This window comes from Stylophora pistillata, chromosome 6 (genome assembly GCF_964205215.1).
Source record: "Stylophora pistillata chromosome 6, jaStyPist1.2, whole genome shotgun sequence".
Taxonomy (NCBI): Eukaryota; Metazoa; Cnidaria; class Anthozoa; order Scleractinia; family Pocilloporidae; genus Stylophora; species Stylophora pistillata.
Genome location: NC_142524.1, coordinates 30,109,208 through 30,136,822, shown reverse-complemented (window position 1 = coordinate 30,136,822; position 27,615 = coordinate 30,109,208). Strand labels below are relative to the sequence as shown.

Below are 27,615 nucleotides of genomic sequence, written 5' to 3'. Positions count from 1 at the left end.
TTATAATGTTCAGGGTCAAAGTTCTTATAGCTCCTAAATGTGATGACCTTTGGTTTGTTGTGATTTATTTTCTGCTTCAGGACACCGTAAACAAGGTCGTGATCACTTAAGCAAGGATGGTAATTACCAGATAGCTGGAAGCTATCCGGTCTATTAGTGAGAAAAACATCTATTAAACTCTCTGTTATAATTATTCCACGCTTTTCTATTCTTGTTGGCTTAGTAATTAGACATTCAAAACCTTGTTCAACTTCCAAATCGAGAAGCAGTTTACCTTCAGGTTTGTCAGGGCGAAGTCTGTTCAGATTTAGGTCGCCAGTAACTACAACAAAATTTCCGTTCAAGCTTGCCCAGTTACAGACATAACTGAGTTCGCTTTCCAACAGTGTTCGATATTCGCCACACAGAGCTCTCGGGGGACGATAAATGCCAACAATTACCATATTGTCCATATCTGTTTTGATTTCGAAGGCAATTATTTCCAGTGTCTTAAAGGATTTATCAGGTTTAAGCTGTGTCCTGACTAGCGATTGAGATATTAAAGCCATAATTCCACCGCCGCCCTTTTTCCTATCATTTCGGTAGAGGGAGTAGTTCGGAACTTTGAACTGAGCGTTGGGATAGCTCGCGTCGATCTTGGTCTCACTTACGAACATTATGTGGGCGTTGATTTTCTTGATTAGTTCGGTCAGTTCTTCAAATTTATTTTGGATGCTGTTAATGTTCAAGTGGGCAATTAAGAAATCCTTATTGTGATGTTTCCTAAAGAGTTCTAGCTGATCGTTTTCAGAAGTAATTTCTGTGACATTTCTATAAAGAAACTGCTCGAAGGCCGTATTTTGAGTTGTTTCCGCTTGATACTCCTCGGCTGGAATTAGTGTATCACCTTCAGAAACTTCTTCAAAGAAGGAGTCCGTTAGTGGCGGTAGAGCACAAGCTGGACAGGTCCAATCAATATCAGGCTGGTCTAAGTAGTACTGGAAAATAGTCCGAGACATATTGAGGCATTTAGCGTGTGACCAGTTACCACATGTGGCACACAAGATGGCGTTTTGGTTGTTTCTAACTGCTTTGTGGCATTCACTGCATGGGTATTTCAACATAGACTTCTTTCCTTTCGGGCCAGGATTTATGGCCACGTCCCCGCACAGAAGCACATCCCTTTCCAGATTGAAGCTGCTTATTCCTTTGACCGTGTGTAGGACCCTCCGTGAAGTAAATCGTTTAGCGCGAGGTTTAAATCTTCTGTGGTTTGTCAAATATGAGACGAATTCAGGTGCAATAAACGTCTTTGAGACGCTTGTAGCCTGGTAAGACCTTAAAAAGTCACCACTTATACTCTCTTGGATTAAAACTGCTGTTCCAAGCAGGAGTACTAGAAATTGTAGCGAGCTCGCCCAGGTCGGTCCAGCCGCCATGACAGTCACATGTGCATTGTTGGCGAGTTTTTAACCAGAATTTACAATGTGCTCGTCCATTTCAGCCTTTGTGAACAGTGGCATTTTCTCAAGAGAAGTACCCCAGTTTTCTTCGGGATATTTTACCGATCGAACTCAAGGCTCGCTGGAACAGTTACTAGTAGTAGACTTGGTCAAAGAAAGTTTTCTTCGCGTGTACAGTTGCACGTTGTACACTTCCACGCTGTTCTTGTTGAAGACATGTGGAGATTAGGGTTTATGGGAAGTGCTTCTTGACAAGGTTGAAGGTTTTTAACAACGTTGGTTTGGACATTTTTAGTTATGGGGGGTTGAAACAGATGATGTTTCTATTTCTTTGTGAGGGTGTGATTGATTTTCTTACAGTAGTGAATGTTTTTGTTGAATCTACTTGATGCGAGGGCTTTGTCCTAGAGAGGCTTCGCTTTGTCAAACGTGTCGAATAATTATTTAACGTGTTTATTCGATGACTCGTATTCACAACTGTCCTTAATCAGAAAGCACATGAGTAATTAATTTAAAAGTCTTGTGATCAACTGTCAATCATAAACGTCCTTTGAACTCTGTACAAACAAAACAGAAAACAAAACCCTCTGGGAGCTAATAAGTTTCACGACACACTCCCCGGTTTGGGTTACATTCTCAAACAAACATACAAAATTTTGAATGCAATTTCGTATTAAGTGCGAAATCCTCGCATGAGTTCACCCCTCATCGCAGCATTGCGACGTGGTCTAGTGTTCGCAGAAGTGTTCAGAGTATCACGAACAGGAGAACTGCTTGTCGGTTCGGCTCCGTACTCTTCGATTTGATTAATGTCATCGTTGCTGTTGACTTCAAGTGGAAACAAATGTTTGACACTTTGTTTTAACAGACGAGGAATACGATCTGCACTCGAGACTTTGATAATAGCAGCTCGGATGTTACCATCCTTTCCCGGCAAAAGTTGTTCCACCTTAGCTAATTTCCAGAACATTCTGTTTGATGTATCGTTCTTGAGAATGACTACATCTCCGATGGCTATGTCAGCTCCCTTTCGATTCTTTGGGACTTGTGCATGTCTCTCTCGAAGATTCAACAGATAGATTTTTGTCCATTGGTCGGTAAATTGACGAAGAAGGTGGCGATGTCTTGCTCTTCGTGTAAGCGATTCGTTGATGCTGACGACCTCAAAATGACTGTCGTTCGCAGTATTGGTTACTCGTCGCCCATTGTTTAGGTGCGAAGGGGAAAGTGTAACTCACGCCATCTTGATCGTCCTCCACGTAGGTCAGAGGTCTTGAGTTAACGACCGATTCGATCTCGACAACCAAGGTGTTTAACTCATCGTAAGTTAAGGTGGTTCTGCCAAGGGACTTTTTCATACAACGCTTGACGCTCTGAATTAATCTCTCCCAGAAGCCTCCCCATCAAGGGGCCTTCTCAATAATAAATCTCCAGCTGACACCATTGATGGCTAAGTAACGCAAGACTTCTTTCGACCGTGCAATCTTGACAATTTCCCTTGAGGATCCTCGGAATGTTTTTCCATTATCGGACATTAGAGTTGCAGGCAGTCCCCGACGACTTGTAAAGCGTGTAAAGCGGCGAAACGCTAACAGGAAAGACTCGACAGTGAGATTTGGCGTAAGTTCGAGGTGTACAGCTCTCGTTGAAGCGCATGAAAATGAACAAATATAGCACTTATTGTTGTCGTTTTCAGTAGTCGAATTACCACGTACGAAAAAAGGACCCGCAAAGTCTACTCCAGTATGAGTAAATGGTCGGTCTTCGGAGACGCGAACGCTTGGTAAATCGGAGACATTGTAGCTTGAGTACGGCAGACCTTCGAGTCTTCGACAAGTAACACAACGTTAAGGCACGCGCTTCACGGCCTGTCTCCCTCGTAGAATCCAAAATCTCTCACGAATAGTCGTCAGTGTGTTGTTGACTGAGCTGTGCTTTACTTTGTCATGAGTTTGACGGATTATCAATTCAACATAAGGATGTTTGGAAGGCAAAAGCATAGGATTCTTGTTGTCCGACGATAAGATTGCGTTAAGCCGTCCTCGACATCTTAGCAATTTGTTTTCGTCCAAAAACAGACCAAATTGATCCACACGCCGTGGTTTTGGTTGACACTGGTTTTGTACGAATTTGAACTCATCCTTGAACGAACTGGCTTGTACTGTCTTAATCCAGTGTGACTCAGCTCGGCAAATTTCTATTGAACTAAGTTCGTGATAATCGTCTCCTTTGGTTGATTCTTCTTTCTTTCCGCCCATGCGTGTTGATGTACGTTGCTTTAAGATATCCACAAATCGCAGTACGTAGGCTGACCTGTCGACAATTGATGAATTCGGCGAGATTGACTTCATTTGGGATTTCGTCTCTGGATGTTAACACATGGATCACATTCGGCGAGTTTTTCACAACTTCGGAGAGTGCTGCTTCATTGGTCTCGACCTTAGCTTGCTCTTGAGGCCACTCTTCTTGAGGCAGTTGTAAGAATTGAGGGCCGCCTCACCACATAGAATTGTCGACCATTTCATTTAAGGTCAACCCACGTGACGGTAAATCAGCAGGATTCTGCACTCCAGGACAATATCTCCAATCTTTCTTTGCTGTCATTTGTCGAATCTCGTCTACACAATGTTTGACGTATTGTTTCCAATGCTTATCGTTCTGAATCCAACAAAGCACAGCTCTGGAATCGACCCAGTAATTCACTCGATTCACTTGCTTCGGTAGCGTCTTCAATACGGTTGTCGTGAGTCGTGACAAAATGACAGCTCCAAGCAATTCTAAACGAGGGATAGATTGCTTCTTGATAGGCGACACTCTGGTTTTGCTTGCGACCAATCTCGTCTCGATGCGACCATTACTGTATATACCACTCGTATGTACACGACGGCTGCGTAGGCTCTCTCTGACGCGTCGCTAAACCCGTGGAGTTGTACATCAATCTTTGAAGTTCCAGGAAAAATAACATCTAGGTATTCTGACATATCCCAGTCATTTCAATTCTTCGAATATCAAGTTCCAAGTTTTGTTCATTTCTCCTCGAAGTGGCTGATCCCATTCGAGTTTCTTGCTGCATAAAACTTGAAACAATATCTTTAATTGAATGACGAAAGGACTAAGAATTCCTAAAGGGTCGAAAATCTTGGCAATAAGTTTGAGTACCGATCTCTTGTTGACCGGAAGTGACTTTCCGTATTTGTACAAATCGTCAAAGTTAAAGAATAGTTCGTCATTAACAGTGTCCCAGTTAACTCCTAGAACCTTGACTGTGTTCCCGTCTCTTGAAGTGAGGCTGTTCAAACTGGTACTTGTTTTAGCGTACGACTCGTCATCTTCCTTTGTGACAACGGGACAATCGCACGGTTGCTTACTTGCTAGGGTTTCATTATTCGGCACTTCTAATTTCACAATCTCTTCGATTAAACTTGCGGAGTTGGAATTCCACTTTCTTAGACGAAATCCACCTTCGGCCATTATTGTTTTCGACTTCTTGTAAATAGCAAAGGCGGTCTTTACGTCGTCGTCCCCAGTGATTAAGTCATCGACATACAGGGAATTTGCAAGCATTTTTGTCATTTCCGGTTCGCTTTGTCTGTAGAACCTCCAATGATGCTTGATTGTGGAGCACAAAATAGAAGGCGAAGGGCGTAGTCCAAACACTAAACGATTGAACCTGTGCTGAACCATTTCAGTGTTTTCGGCTGTGGGGTCTTCAAACCAAAGAATTCGAAGCATGTCTCGATCCTCTTTCTTGATTCCAACGTTCAAGAACGCTTTCTCGATGTCGGCTGTAAGCCCAACACTGTTCCATCTGAATTTCGCTAACATATCGAAGATATGTGGGATTAAATTTGGCCCTGTTTCTAAACAGTCGTTTAGTGATCTTCCTTCCCTTGAGGATTTCGCAGACCCGTCGTGGACGATGCGGACTTTAGTTGTTTCTCGATCCTTGCGGACTACCGCATGATGTGGCGAAAAGTGAATCCCTCTATTGATTTTTTTCTTGCCACAGGGTTTCTTTACTCGTTCAATGATTCCGTTTTTTTCCTGTTCTTTAATAATGTTGTCGTATTCGTTTAACAGTGCAGGTTCTTGACTCAGTTTGTTTCGTAATGAATTGAGTCGCGATGAGCACATCTGATAGCTATCGGTAGCGGGCACGCAGTCTTCCTTCCAAGGTAAACCCACTTCGTATCTCTCCATCGTAGCTTGGATCTCTTAAGAAGTCAACACTTTCTGTGGTTTCCACGTTAAAGTGCTACTGAAACGAAATTTTCGTATCTGAAATTTTTGCTCTAACCTGTAGTTTTGAATATGCTGATCATCGTGAGATAATTTGCTTTGGCCAAAAAGAAGCGAAAGATAACTTTTTCAACCATTCAAATCGAAAATTTTACACAAAACCATGTCTGGGCTCTGGTACCGAGCAAAACGGATTGATGACATCACTGGTTCACTCTGATAGCGTGGTTTATTTCACTCACTATTTGTTTGTATTCGTGGGCGAAGGAGATGGAAGACATTGAAGTTTTGTCAAGTGAATCTTCTTCTGAACGAAGCGAAGTTGTCTTCAGTAGCGAAGAGGAAGATGGTGGCGTCTATTTTGGGTTGAACGGGAATTTTGCTCCCTATCAAGGCGAACCTCTCGCAGATAGCCAAGATGCCGATATGGCCGCCGATGAAGAAGACGAGGATGGCAGTTTGCCTTCTGTTTTAGAGCAGCGTTTGGAGGGACAACTCGCTCTAAATGATTGGTAAGGGCGTATAAATGGTTTTTGTACCCCTTTGATAAATCATGGCTCATTTCTATGCCTCACATTTAACAGGTGTTCGTGTGGGAATTGCAACACAACACATTTGGTCGGAGCGCGTGAATATAGATGTTGTCTAGAGATATGCGAGGCAAGGAGGCAGTTCACGTTTATCGGTCTAGATGCACAATGTATTGTCAGTCATTCTGACTTTTCTGCCATGACCAACTGCACCGTCCTTGAGCAAGTCGGACCATTTCTTCGAAACATGGATGGTAGACATTACCGGAAATTTGCAATTCCAGCTTTTGTTTCATGTCACTATCATGAAACAAAAGCTGGAAATTCAACTGTTTACAGGCTAAGAAAATCCATACCAAATTCATGACAGGTTGATGGCAGCTACTGGTAATATGGATACGAGGTCTGTTTGAGAGAATTATTATTATAACGGCACAAACCAGTAAAAAGATTACTATTTATATACAGAGTGTTTTAACAATTGAAGTGCAGGCAAAGGTACATCTTGGGTTACATTATTTTACAGCATTCTACACTGTCATGTTATGGGAGCAGAAAAGTACAGCCAATATCTGTATGGGTAATATAAATAGCAACCAGACCTAAAGATACAACATTTTTCTAAACATGAAGTTGACATACCAACTGTGATCCATTTCCTAGGAGTTATGTTTTCATCGTGTGCACACTTTTCAAAGTTACTATCAAGATGACCTTTATGTTTATTTGAATATGTGGCGCATAAATGATTTCCACTTGGCCAGAATCATGTCGGGAAGGTCAGCTTTTGTTGAGGTTGAGCACCAAAAGATGTGATTTTTTACTCCCTTTATCCACTCAGAAATCACCTCACACCCTTTAAGTTTGCTTGCAGCCAGAAGTTTCTTAACCAGCCCTTTGGCTACATGCCACTGATCAAAGTAGTGCTTTACAGTTGGTTGCTTTTCTCTAATCCACTTTGCGATGCCTCTATAGTGATCGGACACAAAAACTTTTATGGCAAGGCCGACCTTCGTCAAATACTCAAAACAAAGTTTACAGCCTTCCAATTCCATAGCAGTGCTGCTGCCTACTTGGTTTGCCTGAAATCAAAGAGACATAAGTTGTGCGCATGCAGGACAAAAAAATGTTTTACAATAGAAGTGTTTGACAGCTTATCTCAAAGGAATAAATACAGTCTCGGGTACATACAGCATTTCATGTTACCTTAGAAAGTTAAATAATGTATTTACAAGGAAAATCTCAGAGCTACTTAGTAATCAGTTCTCACCTGTAACAACTCAAAGTGTACAATCTTCATAATGGGTGAGCAAAGGAGTGTATAAACCCCATATTTGGGCGAGTGTCCCATCGAGTCAAACCGACCATCGCCTGACTATGCTGGATCTTTGAGCTCCTTAATTTTGGCAATCAACACTGCCTGGTAGTTTTCCCAGTACTTTGAAACTACTGGAAAGAGCAATTTGCTTTGATGATAGAAGAAGGTACGTGATTCGTACACACTCAGGCCCATGTGTTTAAAAACAAGAAGAATTTTTCCAACAGAGGCACCAGCCATTAAGATAGCAAAGCTTAGCATAAGATTTCCTGCTGGATATCTTCCAAGAATTAATGGCTGGCTTCCCTACTTGAAATTTTTTTTGCATGATTGACAGTTTTGGTTAACAGTGACCATGGTTCCACAACTGTCCATCGACACTGGCGGGTTGCTGGCTTTGCAGTTGAAGCAGAAGAGAGAGAAAACTGCAAACAATGCACTGTAAAAAACAATGAACTTTGGTTCATCTTCACATGGAGTACCAGGTGTCATTTTGTTAAAAAAAGAAAGCAAACCATTAGAACTTTTATAACATTTTATAACTTTTATGATAGATATTGTTTTTATTGTGTAGTTTATTTCTGTTATCAGTATCAATATTATTATTATTAATTCTATGTTACATAATACTTCACTGGCATGTTTGTAACAATTTTGGCCATAACACTTGGTAAGTTTAATTCTTCGGTAGTTTTTTTATAAATTATTGAAACTGAATTATTATCAAACATTGTTATTATTATTATCAATACTTTGCAATAATATTGCAACGAACTAGCCACAACATTCTCATATACAAAAAATTATGTGACTTAATAGTAAAAAAATAAAATTTCTTACTTTATAGTATTTCTTGTGCATGGTGCATCCTTTTCTTCGTCATCTCCATCATCGTCCATTTCGGCTTCCTCCTCCGACAATTTCCATTCACGATCAGCGTCACCGAGGTTTTCCTCAAGTGGAGCATCCTCGCTCAATGGGTGAACATCGGCCAGGCTTTCGTCTGGATCATTCTCAGTGTTCGCAGCAAGAAATAATTCACCTGCTTCTTCCTCACTCCAGTTGGAAGACAATGAATCGTTTTGTAGTTGTTTTAGTTGCTTTAAAAAGAAAAAATGTATACTTAGGCCACCTGGATAAAAATGCAATAAAACTAACTCAGATAGCCTGCTGTAAATAATTTTTACCTTGCAGAGACCTTTGTTGATCTTCTTCAGCTGATTTATTTCCATCTGTAATACAACCCTTCTTTGCTTGACTTTCCGACAGGAATCTTGAAGCTGTTCAAAGCGCTCAGCATAGGTTTGGCATTTTTCACAGGTAACAGCAGATACTTCTAGCTCAGATGGGTTTGAAAGAGAATCAATAGGCACCGGATCGGGATCAGGTGAAGAAATTGTCAGATGGGCCTGAGCTTCAACTTGGTCGCATGGCAATGAAAGAGGAGCAGAGCAAATCTCATAATTTTGCTCCAGTCCATCTGGTTCTTCTGGATGAATCGTCATCTGCTTAGCAGCATTTCGAATAATCTATGAGTAAAGAATATATATAAGTCGAAATTGATGTAGTAAAAGACAACTTTCATGTATTTCAAACCTCTCGCACGCACCACACACACACACACATACCTTTCTTCGCTCACGTGGGGTTACAACATTCTCTTGTTGCTTCACAAGATCTTTAGTCGGCACAGCATTCTTTTTCAGCCATCTTTTTGTTTTAAACAATTCAGCATCACCGATATTTAAATCGAGCCGTTGCTCAAAATCTGATGCATTGAAATGTACCGAACAAAGCACTGATGTTTTCGATGGCTGCCAGTCTGCTCGTTGTCTTCGCACAAAACGAACCCATTTGTCACGAACTGCGTCTTCCCGAGGAAACATGTGCATGGATACGCCCTCTGTTTTGGAGTTGTTTGTGCAACTTACATTTCCTGGCCCACCAGCAACACAGTACTTGCCCGAAATCCTCTTCTTTGGCTTCCCAACATGCAAGTCACACTCCATGCTTTTTACCTTTCTTTTCAGAGAAGTACACAACCAGTGACGTCACAGGGCTGTTTTGGCCGCGCCAAAATAGCCGCCAATTTTGATCTCAGCCGGTCAACTTCGAATAGTTAAAAATGTACTTTCCGCTATGCGTTGGCCCAAAAAAAGTACACAGCGTTTGCAAATAACGTTCAAACTTTATTATATTGCAAAAATCTCGGATATGAAAATTACGTTTCAGTAGCACTTTAAGTTGTTCCTTAATTCCGATGGACTCGGTTTCCCAAAAATCCTTAACAGTATTCACAAGTTCGTCGTTTCCGTTCGCGTAATATAATGAGTCTATCTTCCCCGTAATCACCAGATGAGAACTAACCTGTTTGCTCGAGATTTTCTCCCCTGTGGGTCCAGACAAAAGCCAACCAAGTTTACTCTTGACGGCGGTAGGGCCTGATTCGCCATGAACTGTTTCCCCGTTCACTATTTTCCAGTAATAATCAGATCCGATGAGAATGTCTATAGATTCGTCATCGCTTTCGTCGAATTCTTCAGCAAATTCTAAGCCGTCTAGGTGAGGAAACTTGCTTACATCAATCTTGTTCGGCAACGACGAACATATCACTGGAAAGCCAAGAGCGCAAATTTTGATTTCTTCCCAACCAGCTCTTCCCAAACGGACTTTCACCACGTCACAGTCTTGTGTGCGGTATTGCTGTTCTCCAAATGTGTTCAAATGTAGCGTTTCTTTCCTCATAGGTTCGAGACTAAGTCGGGATTTTAACGTGTTGGTAACATAAGAGCGTTGGCTCCCATTATCGAATAAAATCCGACTTTGGATGATTTTGTCCCGTCTTCATTGGTGGCAACAGCTCGAGCAGTTTGCAGCAATACTGTTCCTTTCGTTCCGGAACTAGCAGTTGTTGTTTGTACAAGTTGTGGACTGTCAGTTGCGTGACTTAAGAGTCGAATTGTGCGTTTCCTGCAAATTTCTGTTTGGAGGAGATGGATAACGTTGATTGGAAATTGACTGGTGGCAAATTGACTGATGGTGATTGCCATGGCATCGGCGACAGTTCTTGCCGCATGATCCGCTCTGATGATTGCGTCTTAAACAAACAAAACATCTTCTATCTCTCTTGAGGATTTCGAAACGAGATTGCGGATCACTAACACTTTTACAAGAAGCTGAATCATGAATACCACTACAACAGACGCATTTGATTTGATTTACTCTTGGTGTAGGTCGCTTGCCGTCATAGGATAACAATGTTGAAGAAGTCGGCCTATTCCCGTTCGGTTTTGGTTTTTCTAAGTTCACATTTGTTTTCACACCATCGCTAATTTCACGGGCCTCGACTTCCTGTCGTATAACTTCTAATAGGTCGGACATCTCCCAGACCTCACGTACTGTATTTCTGGCGACTTGAATTCTGATTTCGGGCGGTAATTTAGACATTATCACAGGAATCAACAGACTTCCATACTGGCTAGAGCTAATGCCCAACGACTCTAAACCACGTATATTGATACTGATCCTATCGTAAACGAGTCGAAGCTGAGAGGCGTTGTCGTTAACACATCCTGGAATCTTAAGCATCTCATCCATGTGCTTAGAAATGATGTTCTGTGGCTTGCCAAAACGTTTATGTAATAGGTCGATTGCAGAGTCGTAGTTAGCTTCAGTTCTAGTTAAACCTTGGATTGATCGTGCCGCTTGCCCCTCCAAGAGCGAATGTAGATGATTGAATTTATCGATGTGGGTGAGTTGTGGGTTGATGTGTATGGAGCTATTGTAACTGTCCCCGAAACATACATACATACATATACTTTATTTAATCTCGAATTTGGAGTAGCTAAAGAATAAGCTAGTATCTTCGAGTTACAAGTATAATTCTAAATACTACTAAAATGTAAAATGTAAAATTGTAACATTCTAAAATTTAACTATGAGAAAGAGTCATACTGTAGAATCTTGCGCTTGAAATCAGAAAAGTCAGACGTTCTAAAAGAGTCCGGAAGAGAGTTCCATAGTTTTGAAGCCATATATGAAAAGGAGTGAAGACCATAAGTAGTAGTTTTTGTAGACGGTAGAGACAAAATATAATTTCAGCGTAGATTATAGGATACAGACCGGAAACTAAACATATTTTTTAGATAGCCTGGATAGTAGTTAAAAAACAAGCTCTTGTACAATATAATTAAGAAAGTCTGAAGGCGTCTTTTATACAGAGATTTGGAGTTAACTTTGCTAAGTAGAGAGTCATAGGGAGAATTGTAATCCTGCAAGATAACTCTAAGAATTCGCTTGTTTAAAGTATCTATCTTCTCAGTACTACGTGCACCACAAAAGTGCCATACAGACGAACAATAGTTAAAATGTGGCATAATAAAAGCCTTATACAATCTTAGTAGAGTATCTTCAGAGATAAGTTTACGAAATCTTAGCATTACATTGAACTGGCCATTTATCTTCTTACAAATACTTAATATATAATTATCAAAACGCAACCTATTGTCAATATTTATTCCAAATATATCCAAAGAATCTTTTAATGGAAAAGAGAAGGAGTGGCCTGTTTTTCCCGAGACTATAGCCTGGTGTTTTGTCTCATTTACAATCATTCCATTGCTGCGATACCACTTATTTGCAACTCTCACTTCCCGACAAATACAGTTCTCTAGAGCTACTGGGTCGACATCAGAAGAGTATAACTGATGATCGTCCGCATATGCATGAAATTTACCTTGCGTAACCGAGTAAAACAAGGCGTTGATGAATATGTTAAAAAACACAGGCCCCAAAACACTTCCTTGCGGAACTCCTCTTTTAACATCTTTCCAACTGGAAAAGGTGTCCCCAATCTTGACTCTCTGCTGTCTCCCCGAAAAATAATCCTTGAAGGGTGCTAAACTTCTCTCTCCCACACCATAAGCTTTGAGTTTTGCTAAAAGTAGATTGTGTTGAATAACATCGAAAGCCTTAGAAAGATCCATTGAGACTACCGCAACTAATTCCCCTTTATCGAGCATAGCCCTCCAGTCCTCAATTAACTTTAGCAGCGCCGTCTCGCAACTGTAGAACCTTCTGTAAGAGCTGATGGAATCCGACAGAATCGCTTGATAAAAGTCTCCCAGCTGTGCTATTAGCAGCTTCTCATATATATTGTTGAGTACAGGTAGGACTGTGACAGGCCTATAGTTTTCTTTTTTAAATTCATCACCCTTCTTAAACAGCGGTGTCACCTGCCCCATTTTCCATACACTCGCGTAGCAACCTTGAGCAATTGAGGCATTAAACATATGAGCAATGGGCTCAGCTATCACAGCTGCCGATGCTTTGATTAGTCGCGGCGGTATCATGTCGTGACCACTCGACTTGCTCACATTAACTTCTTTAAGCAATTTTTCAACCTGCACACCGTTGGTACAGTGAAAATCAAAAGAAAGTGGCGTATTGATGTCCCTATAATGTGTTCATGAATGGCCAAAATACTAGGATGATTTTCGAAGTCCTGTCCATAGTCACTGTCATTTATCCGTGCAACACTGTTAGCGACTTGAATAAAGTGATTATTAAAAAGCTCTGCAACGGCATTCTTCTCAGTAATGACAACATTATTTTCTTCAAGGATAATATCATTAGCCTGCTTTGTTTTACCATGTAGGTATGGGCGGTACGCATTCCAGAACTCACGCGGGTTCTCAGACGATGTTGACTTTTTCAAAAAGTGTTCTTTTATCGCTTTCCTTCGTAGTGACGTGCATTTATTGCGATGAATTTTATACTGTTCGTAATTTGTGTGCGTGCGATCTTTGGTAAATCTCAGCCATAATTTATTTCGATGTCTAATGGCCTTACACCATTGTTCATTCATATATGGGACTTGATTGCCCCTGACAATGGTCTGTTTAAGAGGGGCATGCTCCTCCAATATGTCATTGTACAGTTGTTCAAAGGCGAAAAGTTTGTCATTTACATCATCAAATAGATTCATTATGGTAAAAGGTGCTATGCGTAAATCCTGCACAAATTTCTCTTGGTTGAAATTTTTTAGGCTTTGAAAACATATTTTTCTTGAACGCGATCTGGGCGCAACAGACCGCAAGACAGTAAAAACCAGCGAATGATCACTGATTTGAGTATCCACCACACCGGATGTCAAAGTCTTTGTCTTGTTATTAGTCAGGATGAGATCGATTAGTGTCTCAGTTGTTTTGGTCTTACGAGTGGCTTTGGTAATTAAGCAATTAAGATCAAAAATATCCGACAAGTCTAAGAAGCTTCTACCATCTTTTGGAGGTTTGTCTGGATCCAATAAATCCGCATTGAAATCCCCGGCATATAAAACACAGTATCTGAAAGCATCGCCACTGCTTCAAAGAGTGATGAGAGCTCATTAATCCATCGAGATTTCGGTACAGATGGAGGTCTGTAAACACCCACAACTGTTATCCAGCCCTTTCCTAGTTTGATTTTGAGAACCATATACTCTGTTTTAAAGGTGGACAAATTTTCAAGCGACATTCCTTCGAGCTGTTTCACTGTTATAAAGTAAACATCACTTCTAACATAAATCATTAATCCTCCGCCGCCAGCCTGTCTATCCTTGCGACATAAGCGATAGCCATCGATATGAAATTGACTGTCCGGGAAACTTGCATCAATTTTGGTTTCAGAAATAACAAGAACGTCGAATCTTCCAGAGAGTAGCCAAGTTTTTATTTCATAGAATTTGAAACCACCAACACTGTTTACATTAATATGGCCGATCTTGAAGTTTCCACGGTGCTTTCGAGCAATGTTATCAAACTCTGTCCAAACTGATATTACTGTATCGTTTTCCTCTGAGGTTGACTCGGCGTTAGAAACGCCGCTAGAATTTAGACTTGTATTCGCAAAAGGAAGCTGATGTAACAGTTCCAAGCACGACCTACAGGTTCTCGAATTGTTGTTAGTGGACATCATGTGCAGATACTCTTTAGGTAGTACGCCGCCACATTTGATGTGAGTCCACGAAGAGCAGCCAACACACCAAGTTGCTCGATGATTTCGGGCCACAACTCGGTCACACTCAGAACATTTTTTTGTATACAGAGGCCCTGGATTAGTGCTTATATCACCACAGAGGCGAAGTAGCTCTAAGTTAAGAGTAGCTGAGCAGTTGCCGTTGTAATTCACTCTCGACTTCAAGTAGTTACCAGAACGTCTTATCGTCAACCAATTTCGGTACAAAGTACTCCCTTTAATCCATGACGTAATACTGTTTCCATCAAAAGGCACCTTGATTTTTCTTTCGTGTAAGTTGCACTGTTTACCAAGCTCAAAAACGTACGAAAGAGCGAGAAACAATACTGAGATGATAAGTAGAAATTTCACACGTCCAGCCGCCATCTTGTCTCTCTGTCAACTCCTTTGAACTCCTTTGAACTCCTTTGAACTCCTTTGAACCTTGCCATTGTGTAACATCTCCCTTGAATTTCTGCAAAACTAGTTTCGGCAATTTTGCCCTTGGTTGAGTGGCCAGGGGATTAGCGTAATTCGGAGAAATGACTGTGCTAACGTTACTGTTACTTGTTAACTGTAAATTCGTACCTGTAATATCCTGTGAATGCGATACATGGACTCCAGCGTCCGCTGATGGCGTGGGATTGCCGTGAAATGGTTGACTCTCATATCACCAGTTGAACTCTCCGCGATTTGAACGACTTGAGTATTTCCAGAATCCACATTTTCACAAGTACTTGTCGTTTGAAGCACTGACGCCGATTGTAACGGTGTAAAAGGAGCAGTTTCACCATTCGTTCCCTTTACTGAGGAGGCTCCTTTGTCGTTAGAAGTAGAACTCGTGGCTCCCTTAATAGATTGTAGCAGAAACTGCACACGCAGATTGATATCTTCAGATTCCTCTATTTCGTTGGCGATTTCATCCATAGGACAACCTTCAATAATTTCTTCATCGAGAGCTTTGACCAATGCTAGCTTTTCGTTCAATGAATCAGCGATAATCTTTAAACGTTGTTCGTCTATTTCATCAGCGTGTATAAGACCTTCGGCTTCGTTCAGAAGTTTTGTTATCACACCTCGATTTCCACCACGTTTGGCACGGGTACGCGCTAAATTTTCGTCCATTCTTCGTCAGGGTTGAGGTCACTGCCCCACGTTGGGCGCCATTATATCGAATAATTATTTAACGTGTTTATTCGATGACTCGTATTCACAGCTGTCCTTAATCAGAAAGCACATGAGTAATTAATTTAAAAGTCTCGTGATCAACTGTCAATCATAAACGTCCTTTGAACTCTGTTCAAACAAAACAGAAAACAAAACCCTCTGGGAGCTAATAAGTTTCACGACAAAACGTTTCTTTGTTGGGTAATAAGCCAGATAATCTGTGATTGATGGCTGCAGGTATTTGTTTAATGACAGTGGGTGGGTGTTTAGATTTTGTTGTTGTAAAGCAGCTTGTCATTGGTTTTTTTTATTTGTGTGGCTGGGAGAGTCGATTCGTCAAGTTGAGTGTTGGCGCGATAAAAAGTTATCCTTCTGGTCAAGGTTGAAACCTTTCCCCCCAAGCTTGTTGCCAGCTAAACGCAAGCATCATTTCTGAATGCAGGATGATTAGAAATACATTTGAGCTCATCATCATCATTTATGTCCTCATAATTTCTTCCCCTCTCTCGGAGGCTGAATGTATGATAAATGAGTATTACAATACAAGACAATAAATAGTTTATAAAGCGCAACGCTTCTCAAAGATCCAGCGGCGCTTTAAAATGGTAGTGATAGAAAAATATCGTCAATTAAGAATTTAAGTGAATTAAAAAACTAGTGAAAAATCAATGAGAGCAAAAACTGCAACTGCCTAAATAAATGAGTATTGTCCAAAAGCATTACAGTTGACAGTTTTGAGTGATGATACAACCCATTAATTCAAAAGTTTCATGATTGGAAATTTATTAAAATGATGTATTTTAAATGACACATCCCACATCTTAATGGGATAGAAAAGGGTTAGTTTAAAAGGTCTAACAAATCAGAGTTTAACTTGTTTGATGGTGGCTGCATAGTTATGATAACCAACAATGAAAAGAGATTAGTAAATGTACACTCTTTTCAAAAGTTCTGGTTCAGTTAACGAACAATCAAAAGGTTGTATTGTCTGGAAAAGTTGTTGGACATGCAATCATATACATTAAAACAGAGATTTTTTTCCCTCTGCTGTCAGTAGTAATGATTCAGTTAAGGTTCCAGGCTCCTGCTTCTCTGATTTTGTAACTGACCCAGGATGTGGCTCTTCTTCAGATCCACTCTTTTGGTACCATTTCCTATACTAATCAGTCCTTAAGCAACCCTTGATACCCTTTGCCTTTTTCAAAAATCTAAGATCAACAAGTATGCATATGTCCCCTGTTTGTTGTAATTGAATCAGGAAACAGATTGAAAATGGAATCTTGCAGGAAACACTGTTTTTAACAACAACAACTTTTTTTACATTAATTTACAAAAAAATATATTACAAGGAAAATGGAAGAGTACAGGCCTCCCGTAATAACCATTGAGGGCTAAGAAGATAGGGTAGCCTCACTTAGGTTATTGATAAAGAAATATTTTATTTGACCTAAATGTAATTACAACTTATGTTTTAAGAAAATTTGAAAACCCAGTTCTATCAGGGAACCTTTCAATTTCAAAACTTTTTTAAAGAAGTGAAAAGAGAGGATTAAATACAAAAGTTTATTTCCAATTTGCCCAACACTCTGCCCCTCTAGTTTGGAAGAAAGGATAGTGTGTCGCCTCGATCTTGTTTGATGGTTGTTTCTCATGATTCTTGAGGCTTTAAAATATGCCTTCTGCATGAATTCTTCAGGTCCAAATCTTTCAACACCCTCAATCCTTAACAGCCTTGCAAAACCTCTCAACAACACATGGCTGGAACATTGTGCCCTTACCAAAAACAATATACACTAAAAACATTACTGAAGTAAACTCGCTGCAAGAAATTTGCTAAGTGGAGTACTCCTTCTATGGGCTGCATCTATACCATCTATAGGTGCAAAACCGATCAGCTTACAACTAGGGTGGCATGGTTTTGGATTCATCAGGATTCAAAAAGTGACAGCTCTTTGCAGTCATGTTTGCGTTATCTTTATGATAATATTTATATGTGCACGATCCTTCGCAGTAAAGCACTATTTAAGCAATAGTGAAAATCAGACCTGAATTTTTTTCAGGTCTGATTTTCACTATTGCTTAAATAGTGCTTTACTGCGAAGGATCGTACACATATACGTTTCATAACCGCAGTTCATATATATGTACTTCATATGTTTGTTGTTTATGATAATATCTTACGGGTTTATGTCAAATTAATTTGATGGCCTGCTCCCAGTTGGCTTGTTAGCTCAATTGGTAGAGCGCTGCACTAGTATCGCAGAGGTCAGTGGTTCGAATCCCGTACAGGCCTGAATTTTTTTCAGGTCTGATTTTCACTATTGCCTAAGTAGTGCTTTACTGCGAAGGATCGTGCACATATACGTTTCATAACCGCAGTTCATATATATGTATTTCATATGTTTGTTGTTTATGATAATATTGTTGACATGAAGGTGTTTCATCGACAGGTGTTTTAGGTGCCATGCAAGTTTATGCAATTGCAAATTAGGCATGAAATCTAATCCTGCGGCAATCCTACCATCTTCTTGACGTTAGTGACCTTGTTAACACTGTAACTTACATGTTCGCGATCCATCATCAAGCTGCCATGCCTATTTCCTCCTTTTCAGCCCTTTCCTAAACTCTTTTTCTTTAAAAAATCGATAAAACGGTCAACGTTTTGAATTGTACTAGATGCACAGTGTTTGCTTGCAAAAAGCATGACACATATTTCCCTCCTGCTCCTCCTTTGTTCAAATTCATCAACCTGCAGCCAGACATATCTTTCAGGTCTGAGAAAGGGAGCATTAATGTCTTGAAATAGATGGTCAGTAATATTAGATATCAACTTAATCAACTCCTACTTTCCGAGTCTTGAATATTTTCTTGGTCCAAGTCTTTTTTCTTCAGCTCTTGATTCTGGAACATTCTTGTTCTCCATTTTTATCTTAGCTATTTTTTTAAAATATTATTGACATGGAGAACAAGCATTTGATTCCAATATGGTTACAAGACTTCAGGAAAATTGCTGTGGAATAAAATATAGAAACAAGGTTCCAAGCAAGAATTAAAAGCAATGCTCGGCTATTGTCCTGTGGTCAAGAGATGGAAGGTTGAGGTGAGTGATGAAATGGGTTCTGAAAAGCTTGAAGGGAGTGTGAAATATCAAATTCTTCCACCATTAAATATGCAATAGACCATCAGAGGCCTTTTGTTAAGAGGAGATCAGACAAAAAAATGAATGATTCATGAGAGAAATTTAATTTTTGTTATTTTAATTAAAAAACAATAATTATAATAATAATAATAATAATAATAATAAATATTTATACAGGATACAGTGGCAGATCCAGGGGGAGGGTCCAGGGGGCCCGGACCCCCTATAAGACCTGACGCTTACAACTTTGAGACGGGATCGTATATCACTTTTTACTGGCTGATTTTTTTTTAATGAATCCAAGTAAACAGTAAGCGGCCAAGGAATTATAACATGCAACGGCGACTGGTGGGAGGGGGTGTGGGGAGAAGTAATTTGCCTCAAAAGAGTCCAACAGTCCTTTCTGAACCAAAGTTTGGTACCAACCAATCAAAAATTCCTGGATCCGCCTCTGGGATAGCCCTTCAGTGCAAGAGCACTGTTATCAATGTGGCCGGCCTGTTCAAATAACATAATATAAGGATAAAAACTAGAGTAAGATAAGAATGACTACTCAAGTAACCAAATGCCTTATACAAAAAATTGATCTAAAGACTCCCTAAATAGTACCCTACTGCTAATTTGCTTGATTTTTAAAAGTACAAAATTTAAAGGTGAAGCGCCTAAAAAATAAAAACTTTTCCAAGCAAAGTCAAGTCTCACTTTCGGCAGAGCATTGATGATCCCGCTGTTCCTCGTATTAGAATTGTGGGTTAACAATTTATAATATTCTTTGAATGGACTACAAACATTGCCTGTTTGAAAATCTTCTTCTAAGCAGTCATCAGTATTGTCGAGAGCACATAAAAGCTCTGCCACTTCTTGCAGGTCTTCATCTGTTACTGGAAAGCCACATTTCTTACCACCGTGTTTGTCTGGGCACTTGTAAATATGGTCAGGAATTCCAGTGGGAAGCTCCTTTTGCCTATGTCTTCTTATTCTATGGTTATTCCAAACAGAGGTTTTAAATACATCGAGTTTTTTTTGATGACTGGGACATAATATTTATGCCAACATCATCCTGAAAATATCAAAAAAGAAATTAACAACACCATATCAATAACAAAAGCAATTAATAAAATAGATGCACATACATTTGATACAAAACTATTTTCCAGTTAGTATTCTTTTTGGCAGTTCTGACTGGTCTTTGTTTGCATTTTTTTGATTGGCCGAGAGTCAAAACGCAGGGAGCTGCAGCAGTTTTAAAATGTCAAAAGTTTAATTTCCATTGCCTGGTCAATTTCGAAAAGTTTGAGAAAGTGAGTGAGTGAGTGACACCAGCCCTAATATAATATCTCTTTGGTGTGTTCACACCTTTGGGATATTAACCAAAGAAACATGTAATTGTAGTAATATAAACTTAGTATTTTATCACCTGTCAGTTTCATCACTTGGATCATATAATGCCCATCCTCTGCAAGGGTTGACAACTGGGCTTTAAAAAATTTTTCCATACGCTCAAGCAATTCTCGCCACCATCTTTCAATCTTATTTTGTGTTGAGGGACCATACAGGATACTTTCTGTTGCATCTTCCAAATCTCCTTGCCTGCCTCTGAGATAGCTTTGAATGGTTGCCATTTCACCAGTTTCAGTTCCTTTGTCTATTCTTATTCTCTCTGGTAAAACTATGTAACAAGGAAAAAAGTCCATGATACCAAATACAGTTTTATGATCAATTTTAGTAAAATACTAATCACTTAGTACCAAAGCGTCAACCCGGTTTATTCATTGTACTGTACGAACAAACACAGGCAACCTGAGCCTGGACACGCCACACATCTCTTGTAAGGTTTTTGGACATTCCATTTTACCTTATCTTGTGGGGGGCGTTAGGCACAATCTAAGTGAACACTATCGTTTACTTATGTCGCGTTCCCGATGCCGCAGACACGTGGTGTTGTGCAGCAGAGTTCGCCAGTCTAACCACAGTGTTGAACTTTAGACAACTAGCAGCATCAAACTCTTTATTCACTTAAGCTGGCAGTCTTTGTACAGCACAGGCGGTAAATACTATACAACGGATACATGAAGGTTCGATATAAGGAAAACCGAAAGACTACGAAACTAGAAGTGATAAAAATGAGGAATATTACAAGCGTAACTTACATCAGATCTTGACTCCAGGGCAGAGAACTCTTAAGCTCCGTTTGGCTCCGAAATGGTTTCGCTACAATGACTCCTCGCAACTGAACTACTAGCTAATATAAGGCGAATTTAGTTCTTACACTTTGACGTAGGGGAAATAGAAATGAACAGTGCTTTGTGTAGCTAGCTTCGAGTGGATATTCACAAGTCACGGAATAGAAATCAAACAAAGCGCGCTAACAAATTTAATAGAAAGTCATTTAAAGTTTCTTAGTGTCTTTGTGCTGAAAACGGAAGAGTTACATAAGTAAAAAAGATTAGAGTTCGTATCCATAAACGTGACACTCCTCGCCCAAGGATCGTCTATGATCCTTGCTCTATTAATTGCTTGTCCTTTAATTCTCTGCCGTGGTCGAAGGGTCTGTCACTGGTCCTCTACTGGAACCAGCAGGATGAGCTCTTTGATGGGGCGTAGGAACGCTTTCCCTCGACACTCTCACAATCCTAAGTGACACCTTTCTTACTTTGTCATCTGCGCTCTTGATGGCCATCGTAACTCGACGCATAGGCCATTCACTGCGATTCTGGCCGTCTTCCTTCATGAGGACGACGTCGCCTGGGGCCAGGTCTCTTCGGGCGTCGTACCACTTTCTTCTTGGCTGGAGGTTCTAGAGGTACTCTCGGCGCCACTGTAACCAGAGCTGATCTGCTAGGTACTGGACCCTCCTCCAGCACCGGTTCGCGTACAGGTCCGGGGACAGGAAGTTGCCCCGGTGGTGGTCCTGGTGGGCGTGTTTTCATTGTAAGCAGCATGGCTGGTGACAGGGGCTGCGGATCGTTGAGGTCTGAAGGCAAAGCTGCAATGGGTCGTGCATTCACGATAGCGGTGACTTCCGCCATAAAAGTGCTCAAGATTTCGTGCGTTAGCTGTCTTGGTCCTAGCTCGACTAGCCATGGCATCCTGAACACGGCGGATGATCCCGATCTGTCTTTCCCATGCGCCTCCAAAGTGAGGAATGTATTGGTGACTGTTGCAGAAGTTCCTGGAAGAGTCCCCTTTGGCAAATTTGTGTGTACGCCTACTTGAAGGATTCCAATTTGCTTGAGGATAGATTCTCTCAATTGCTGAAACCTCCATCCAGTACTATCGTGATCGCAAGCCAAATTTGTGCGCATATCAGAGGGTAACTTCCCAAGGACTATTGGAACAAGGAGGTTTCTATAGGTCTCGTGTGACCTTCCGAGTGAGTCTAGTCGCCTTACATGATTTTCCATGGTATCGTAAAATAGTTGTAGGCTTGAGAGTTGGTAGGTAGGGTGTGGGAGATCCTGAAGTGCTTGCATGTGTGCACTGATCATTTTGTTCGGTTGACCAAAACGTTCCCTGAAAAGATTGACTGCTTGTTCATAGTTGTCATTTGTAAGTGGAAAGCCAGCCACAACTCTCGATGCGTCACCCACAAGTTGAGCTTTAAGGTAAGTAAACTTTTGCACCCCACCAAGGTTTGAATAGTGTGTACAGCTGCCTCGAAAGAATCCCAGAAGGTAAACCAATGTAGCGGGTTCCCAGAGAAGGTTGGCAAATTTAACTTAGGAAGATGACTACTGTTATTGTGGGGGCTGCTTGTTTGGACTGTTACTTATCTGCCAGGATGTCTTGTCGATTTCCTCCTGTAGGACCTTGGAGTCGAAAATTTCCTTCACTCTGTCGTCTGTTTCTTCGAGTAGAGTGGCGATCTTTTCGTCGAAGTCCCTCAGGATGTTTTTCTTTCGCAACAACTGCTCCAGAATATTCTTCATAGAGATAAGGTCTACTTCTGTTGGCGATTCTTTGTTCAAAATTATATCAGCTTTCTTCAACGTTTGTGTGAGATGGGATCGGTAGCCTCCCCGTGAAGCTTGAATTTTGGGTAGATTTTCGGCCATTCTCGACTGGCTATCGTGGTCACAGCACCAGAAATATGTCGCGAAGACAGAGTTATAGTAAAGGACGACAAACAATCGATCACCGTTCCATTAGAGTGTATTCAAACGATTAAAACGTTTCACAACAATATCAGGTGGTGGCCATGAACGTGAGCAAGGAAAAAACTAAACCATGTGTTTCCCACGTGGGTTACACGAGCTAGACATAATAGCAGAAACCGCTGACCACACGGGTAATGATTACAAATAATCAACTATAATAGGAAATAAAATGTTCTCAGGTCATAATGTTTAATGATTACTCTTTAAATCTTTTCGACACTTTCCTACCCACTCCCTTTGGCGCGTTGTTTGTTGCAAGGTTATGAAGGTTTCTGCCACGATAACATTTAAGGAGGCCAGGAAGCCTGTCTTTGTGCTTGGCAATTGCCAGGGCATGAAAACACAGGTTGTTTCTGGAAAAAAATTAACATAAACATGTTGTCTTCCCACTCTTGTAACAAATCACTTTATGTGGAACAGCAACACCACTATCTAAAAAGAACCTGCCATCTTGGAAGCCTTCTCTGAAGTGCCTATTGGCCATTAAAGCATCTGCCTTCACTGACAGACCTGAAATCTCTTCACTGCTAAAGAACTGCCATAGACTTTTCACAAAGTCTGCAGGGAATGCTCCCACTTGGGATTAGTCTTGGTCTTGATTCTTTAAGAAATAAATAAGAAAAGTCTTTAATAATTATACAAGTACAGAATTCTGAAACTTTAAGAAAAAATGGATAAAACTAAGGCTAGCCTTCCTCGGAACTTTAGTTTTCCCAAGAGCTTTTGTGTCAGCCAAAACCGAAAGCACTATTCAAACGAGACAGGAACAATTGGCCTTATTTATTCTGTAATCAATCTCTACTTGATGAAGAAACGCAAGGAACTTGGCCTTCCGCAATCTCAAGAAGCCCTTCTTATCTGGGATGTCTTCAGAAGTAAGAAAACGCAGGTGTGCTCGAAGCTCTCTTCGTTGAATATAGAAGTCATTTCTGTCCCAGCTAACATGACCCACTTTTTTCAACCTTTAGATCTAAACAGTCAACGGACAAGCCGAGAAGTTTTGCAAGAACAAGTTTGCGACTTGGCATTCAGCAGAAGTCCCAGAAACAAGTGGACAGTGGAATCAATTTTGAAGGTGTCGATGTTGACCTCAAACTATCGGTCCTTCGACCAAGCGATGCCACTTGGTTGGCAGAAAGGTTTAAGTTTTAAAAGGGTGGGAAAAAGCTGTAATAAAGAATGTTTTCAATGGAAAAGAACTGCTACCGCCTGTTGATCCGTATCAAAACATTTACGCAAGCAATTAAACAGCATCAGTCATCAAACTAAATGGCAACATTTTCTGTTTGGAGTCTGCAGGAAGGAATATTTAATGTACATGGATAATGAGGTCAATTGACCACTAAGAACGTGACTTGAATTCAGGCATGAACTTCAAACCGTGCCTTGTAGACACTATGAGAACAGCTTTCTTGTTACTGTTTACATATAGTCAGTTGCGTTTCTGTTTATTTGGACATTGTTCATTAAGTTTGATCAAATTCAGGGACATAAAAAATAACATTGACAAAGGAATAAAGCGTGTCTCACTTAAAAACGCGAAATTAAAGTCAGTCAAAATGCAAAATTTTCGCAAAATCGCGAAATTAAGGTGTCGTGAAATATGCGAGCCTCAAACTCGCGAAATTAACGTGTCGCGAAAATTTCATGGAATAAGGTACTACCAAAAACTGCACCGAAACCTAATAAACCAGTGGCATCAGTACATAGCTCTAAGTTATCTGAACTGTACCAGAGGTCCTCGAGAAAGGAGGACCTGCCATTGAAACTAGTCAAAAAAGACAGCCAAAGCTTCAAGTCTGCTTTGACCTCTTGATTTATCAGAATATAGTGACATGGCGACTGGATCCCAACTGTGAGATAAATTAATCTACGCAAAAATGCTCCACCAGGAACAACAACAGAACAAGCAAAATAAAGCGTACCCGTTAATGATTGAATTTCTTTCAGTGTCACCCTCTTACGAGTAAGAAAGTTAGAAATCAGACAGACATTTGTCTATTTTGTCAAGGGGCAAACGCGCCTCAAAAGAAAAAGAATCCAATTGGATTCCAGCAAAGGACAATGTTGTAACTGGACCCCATATTTTCTCTGGTGCCATGGGAATGCACAGGTCACCACAGGTCAAGTAATAAGTGCAACTGATCCTGGCATAATGATCGTGACTGGGCGATAATTAGAAAATCATCAAGTAAATGAATAATATGATTAATCCTCATCTTATTCCGAGCAATCCATTCGATTGCAGTACGAAGGGTTTCAGATGTTTTACAGCTACTAGGGCACCCTATGGGCATACACCGATCGTAATAATACAAATTTGTCCATGTCGTACCAAGCAAGCTATAATCAAGAGGATGAATGAGAATAATCCTAAACGCATTTTTCACATCGGTTTTGGCTAAATAACATCCGTGACCGGCCGCCTTAATGTGATGAATGGCATCCGCAATAGTCGCATAGGAAACGCTGGTATGAGTTAGAGAGATACCATCATTAACAGAAGAACCCCGGGGATGAGATAGGTGGTGAATCAATCTAAACTCCCTGGGAGTCTTTTTCGGAACAACACCCAGGGGAGAAATCCGAAATGGGTAAAAGGGGGGAGTGAAAAATGGTCCACCTAGACGACCTGCGTGGGGCTCCTTACGAATTTTAGCATCTTTTACATCGGGGTTTTCTGACGTTAAAATTAAATTTTTGGCATCTGAGCAACCAGGGTCACCTTCATAATGTAAAGGAAAACCTTCTGAACCATGATGAAAGAAACTCTGCGATAGACTGGTTGTACCCAGTCAGAAGAAAATCTAAACGCTCAACGTGACGGGTGTTGGCAAATTACGATTTTTTAGGTTGGGACTTGGCAGGCAGGCAGGGGCTGGCTTAAAGAGAATCTGAGCTTTCCTCGAAAATTAAACCTAATTACTGCATGAGGACCTTCACACTTGTAACACAAATGATTAAAAGCGCAACCTAGATCACAATCCACTCCCTTGTGAAATTAAAACAGTACCCCTTCGGGGTACTCTGATTTTGGGGCTTAGGATGTCCCTGACTGATAGAAAAGGATGGTTTCCTAAAAGAATGTTGAGCCCGCGTCCACAATTCCCGATGAATGAGACCCCATGGGAATGACACAGGCTGTGCTTGCCTTAGAAAACGGAAGTTCTCATCATAAGATTTCCAGTCAACACCCCTGGCTGCCAAATCCTGAACCTTTTCCCCATATTTCATGAGGGCGGGGGCCTCATGGGGATGCCGACTAGTGTAAACCCCAACAAAAATATGAAAGCAGCTTAGCCAGGTTTCGATTGACAAGTGCTTCCTAGCCTTTTCGAGAGACTCTAACATAATAAAGAAATTTTGTCCTTGTCAGAATTTTAAATCGTTACCTGGTATCTATTCTCCATAACTGGATTAAAAAGGAAAGTATTAAAATCAAAGTACTCATTATTCCAGATTTTGGCACGGAGCTTCTCTGATACCCTAGCATCTACTGGAAGACTTGAGGATGAGAAAAGCTGAGTGGGTACTTGCGTCTCACCTGACAGAGCTGTTTGCGTAGTGTGTAAGGACCCCTGCATTATAGCTCCCAACATTCCCGTAGTTCTAATAGATGCGCCAGGCACAGGGATAGGGCTGACTGATCTTGATGAGGTGGAATCTAGGGGCAATTCGGACAATGCACTGGGCATAGAGGTGTGGCGGATGGAAATGAATCTGGGACGTAATTAATTATCATTTTTCTTATGATGATCCTATTTGGAGTTGTGCTTAACGAACATTCCAGATAAAGTTCTTTTCATTAAGGGTTGTACAGGGGTATTCTTTTGATGCATAATCAGCTGATTTTCTTTTCTGTATAACTTGAATTTTTCAGCTGCCTGCCTGTCTGTGCCCTGATGGCAATCATACACACGCTTTCCAGTGATGATAAAAGGAACTCCATCATATGTTATCCTTGGTTGAGACATTGGAGTATTGGGATCTTCAAGAAATACCTTTTGTCCTTTCATTTCAACATTCTCTGAAATGAATGAAAGAGGCATTACAAGTTAAGAAAACATGCAGGCATGCATATATTCAATCAATCAGTCAGTCGGTTAATCTGTCTGGCTGTCTGCCTATCAGTAGGTCAGTAAGTGAGTCAGTTAGTCATACCATCATAGTTAGTAGAGGGAGCTGGTTAGGAAGCGCGGCGAACTTCAAATAGCGCTCCTTTTGTTTGCTGGATGAACTTGAACGTACCCTCATCCATGCGTGACCGTGCACACGGTCTTTGCCAACATGGCGGATAGTACGGACTTTAGCGAACTCTATATCTTTGGAGATGATTTTAATGCGATCTTAAGTATTTTGGAAGAAGATGATGACCTAGAAAGTCAATTTACTGATGCTGCTGTTGAAGTAAGTTCAAAATGTGTCTCAGTTAAGTAATAATTTAGCTAAAAGCTGTGGTTTTTTGACTGCAGATTTATCGATGGCGTATTACAGTACAGCGTAATAGGTAACAGTTCTGAGTTTGTGTGTGGGTGTGCAAAGAGTGCTCACCATTTATTATTAATTTAGGTGGCTGATTGTTAAAGAACATTTATCAAGATTTAGATATACTTATGCCCCCAGTGGT

The 27,615-nt window shown here is 40.7% G+C and overlaps 1 protein-coding gene and 3 pseudogenes across 1 annotated transcript; all 4 read right to left on the bottom strand.

Moving 5' to 3' along the window:
• Positions 1-4,430: 4,430 nt before the first annotated feature.
• Positions 4,431-5,642, bottom strand: LOC111325508 (uncharacterized). Its single transcript, XM_022929333.2, has one exon. It carries the CDS (start codon positions 5,640-5,642, stop codon positions 4,431-4,433), a length of 1,212 nt encoding a protein of 403 aa, XP_022785068.2.
• A 745-nt stretch (positions 5,643-6,387) lies between these two features.
• On the bottom strand, positions 6,388-11,126 carry LOC148729332 (uncharacterized; annotated as a pseudogene).
• Positions 11,127-21,204: 10,078 nt separating this feature from the next.
• Positions 21,205-22,886, bottom strand: LOC148729331 (uncharacterized; annotated as a pseudogene).
• Positions 22,887-25,102: 2,216 nt separating this feature from the next.
• Positions 25,103-26,683, bottom strand: LOC148729330 (uncharacterized; annotated as a pseudogene).
• Positions 26,684-27,615: the final 932 nt, after the last annotated feature.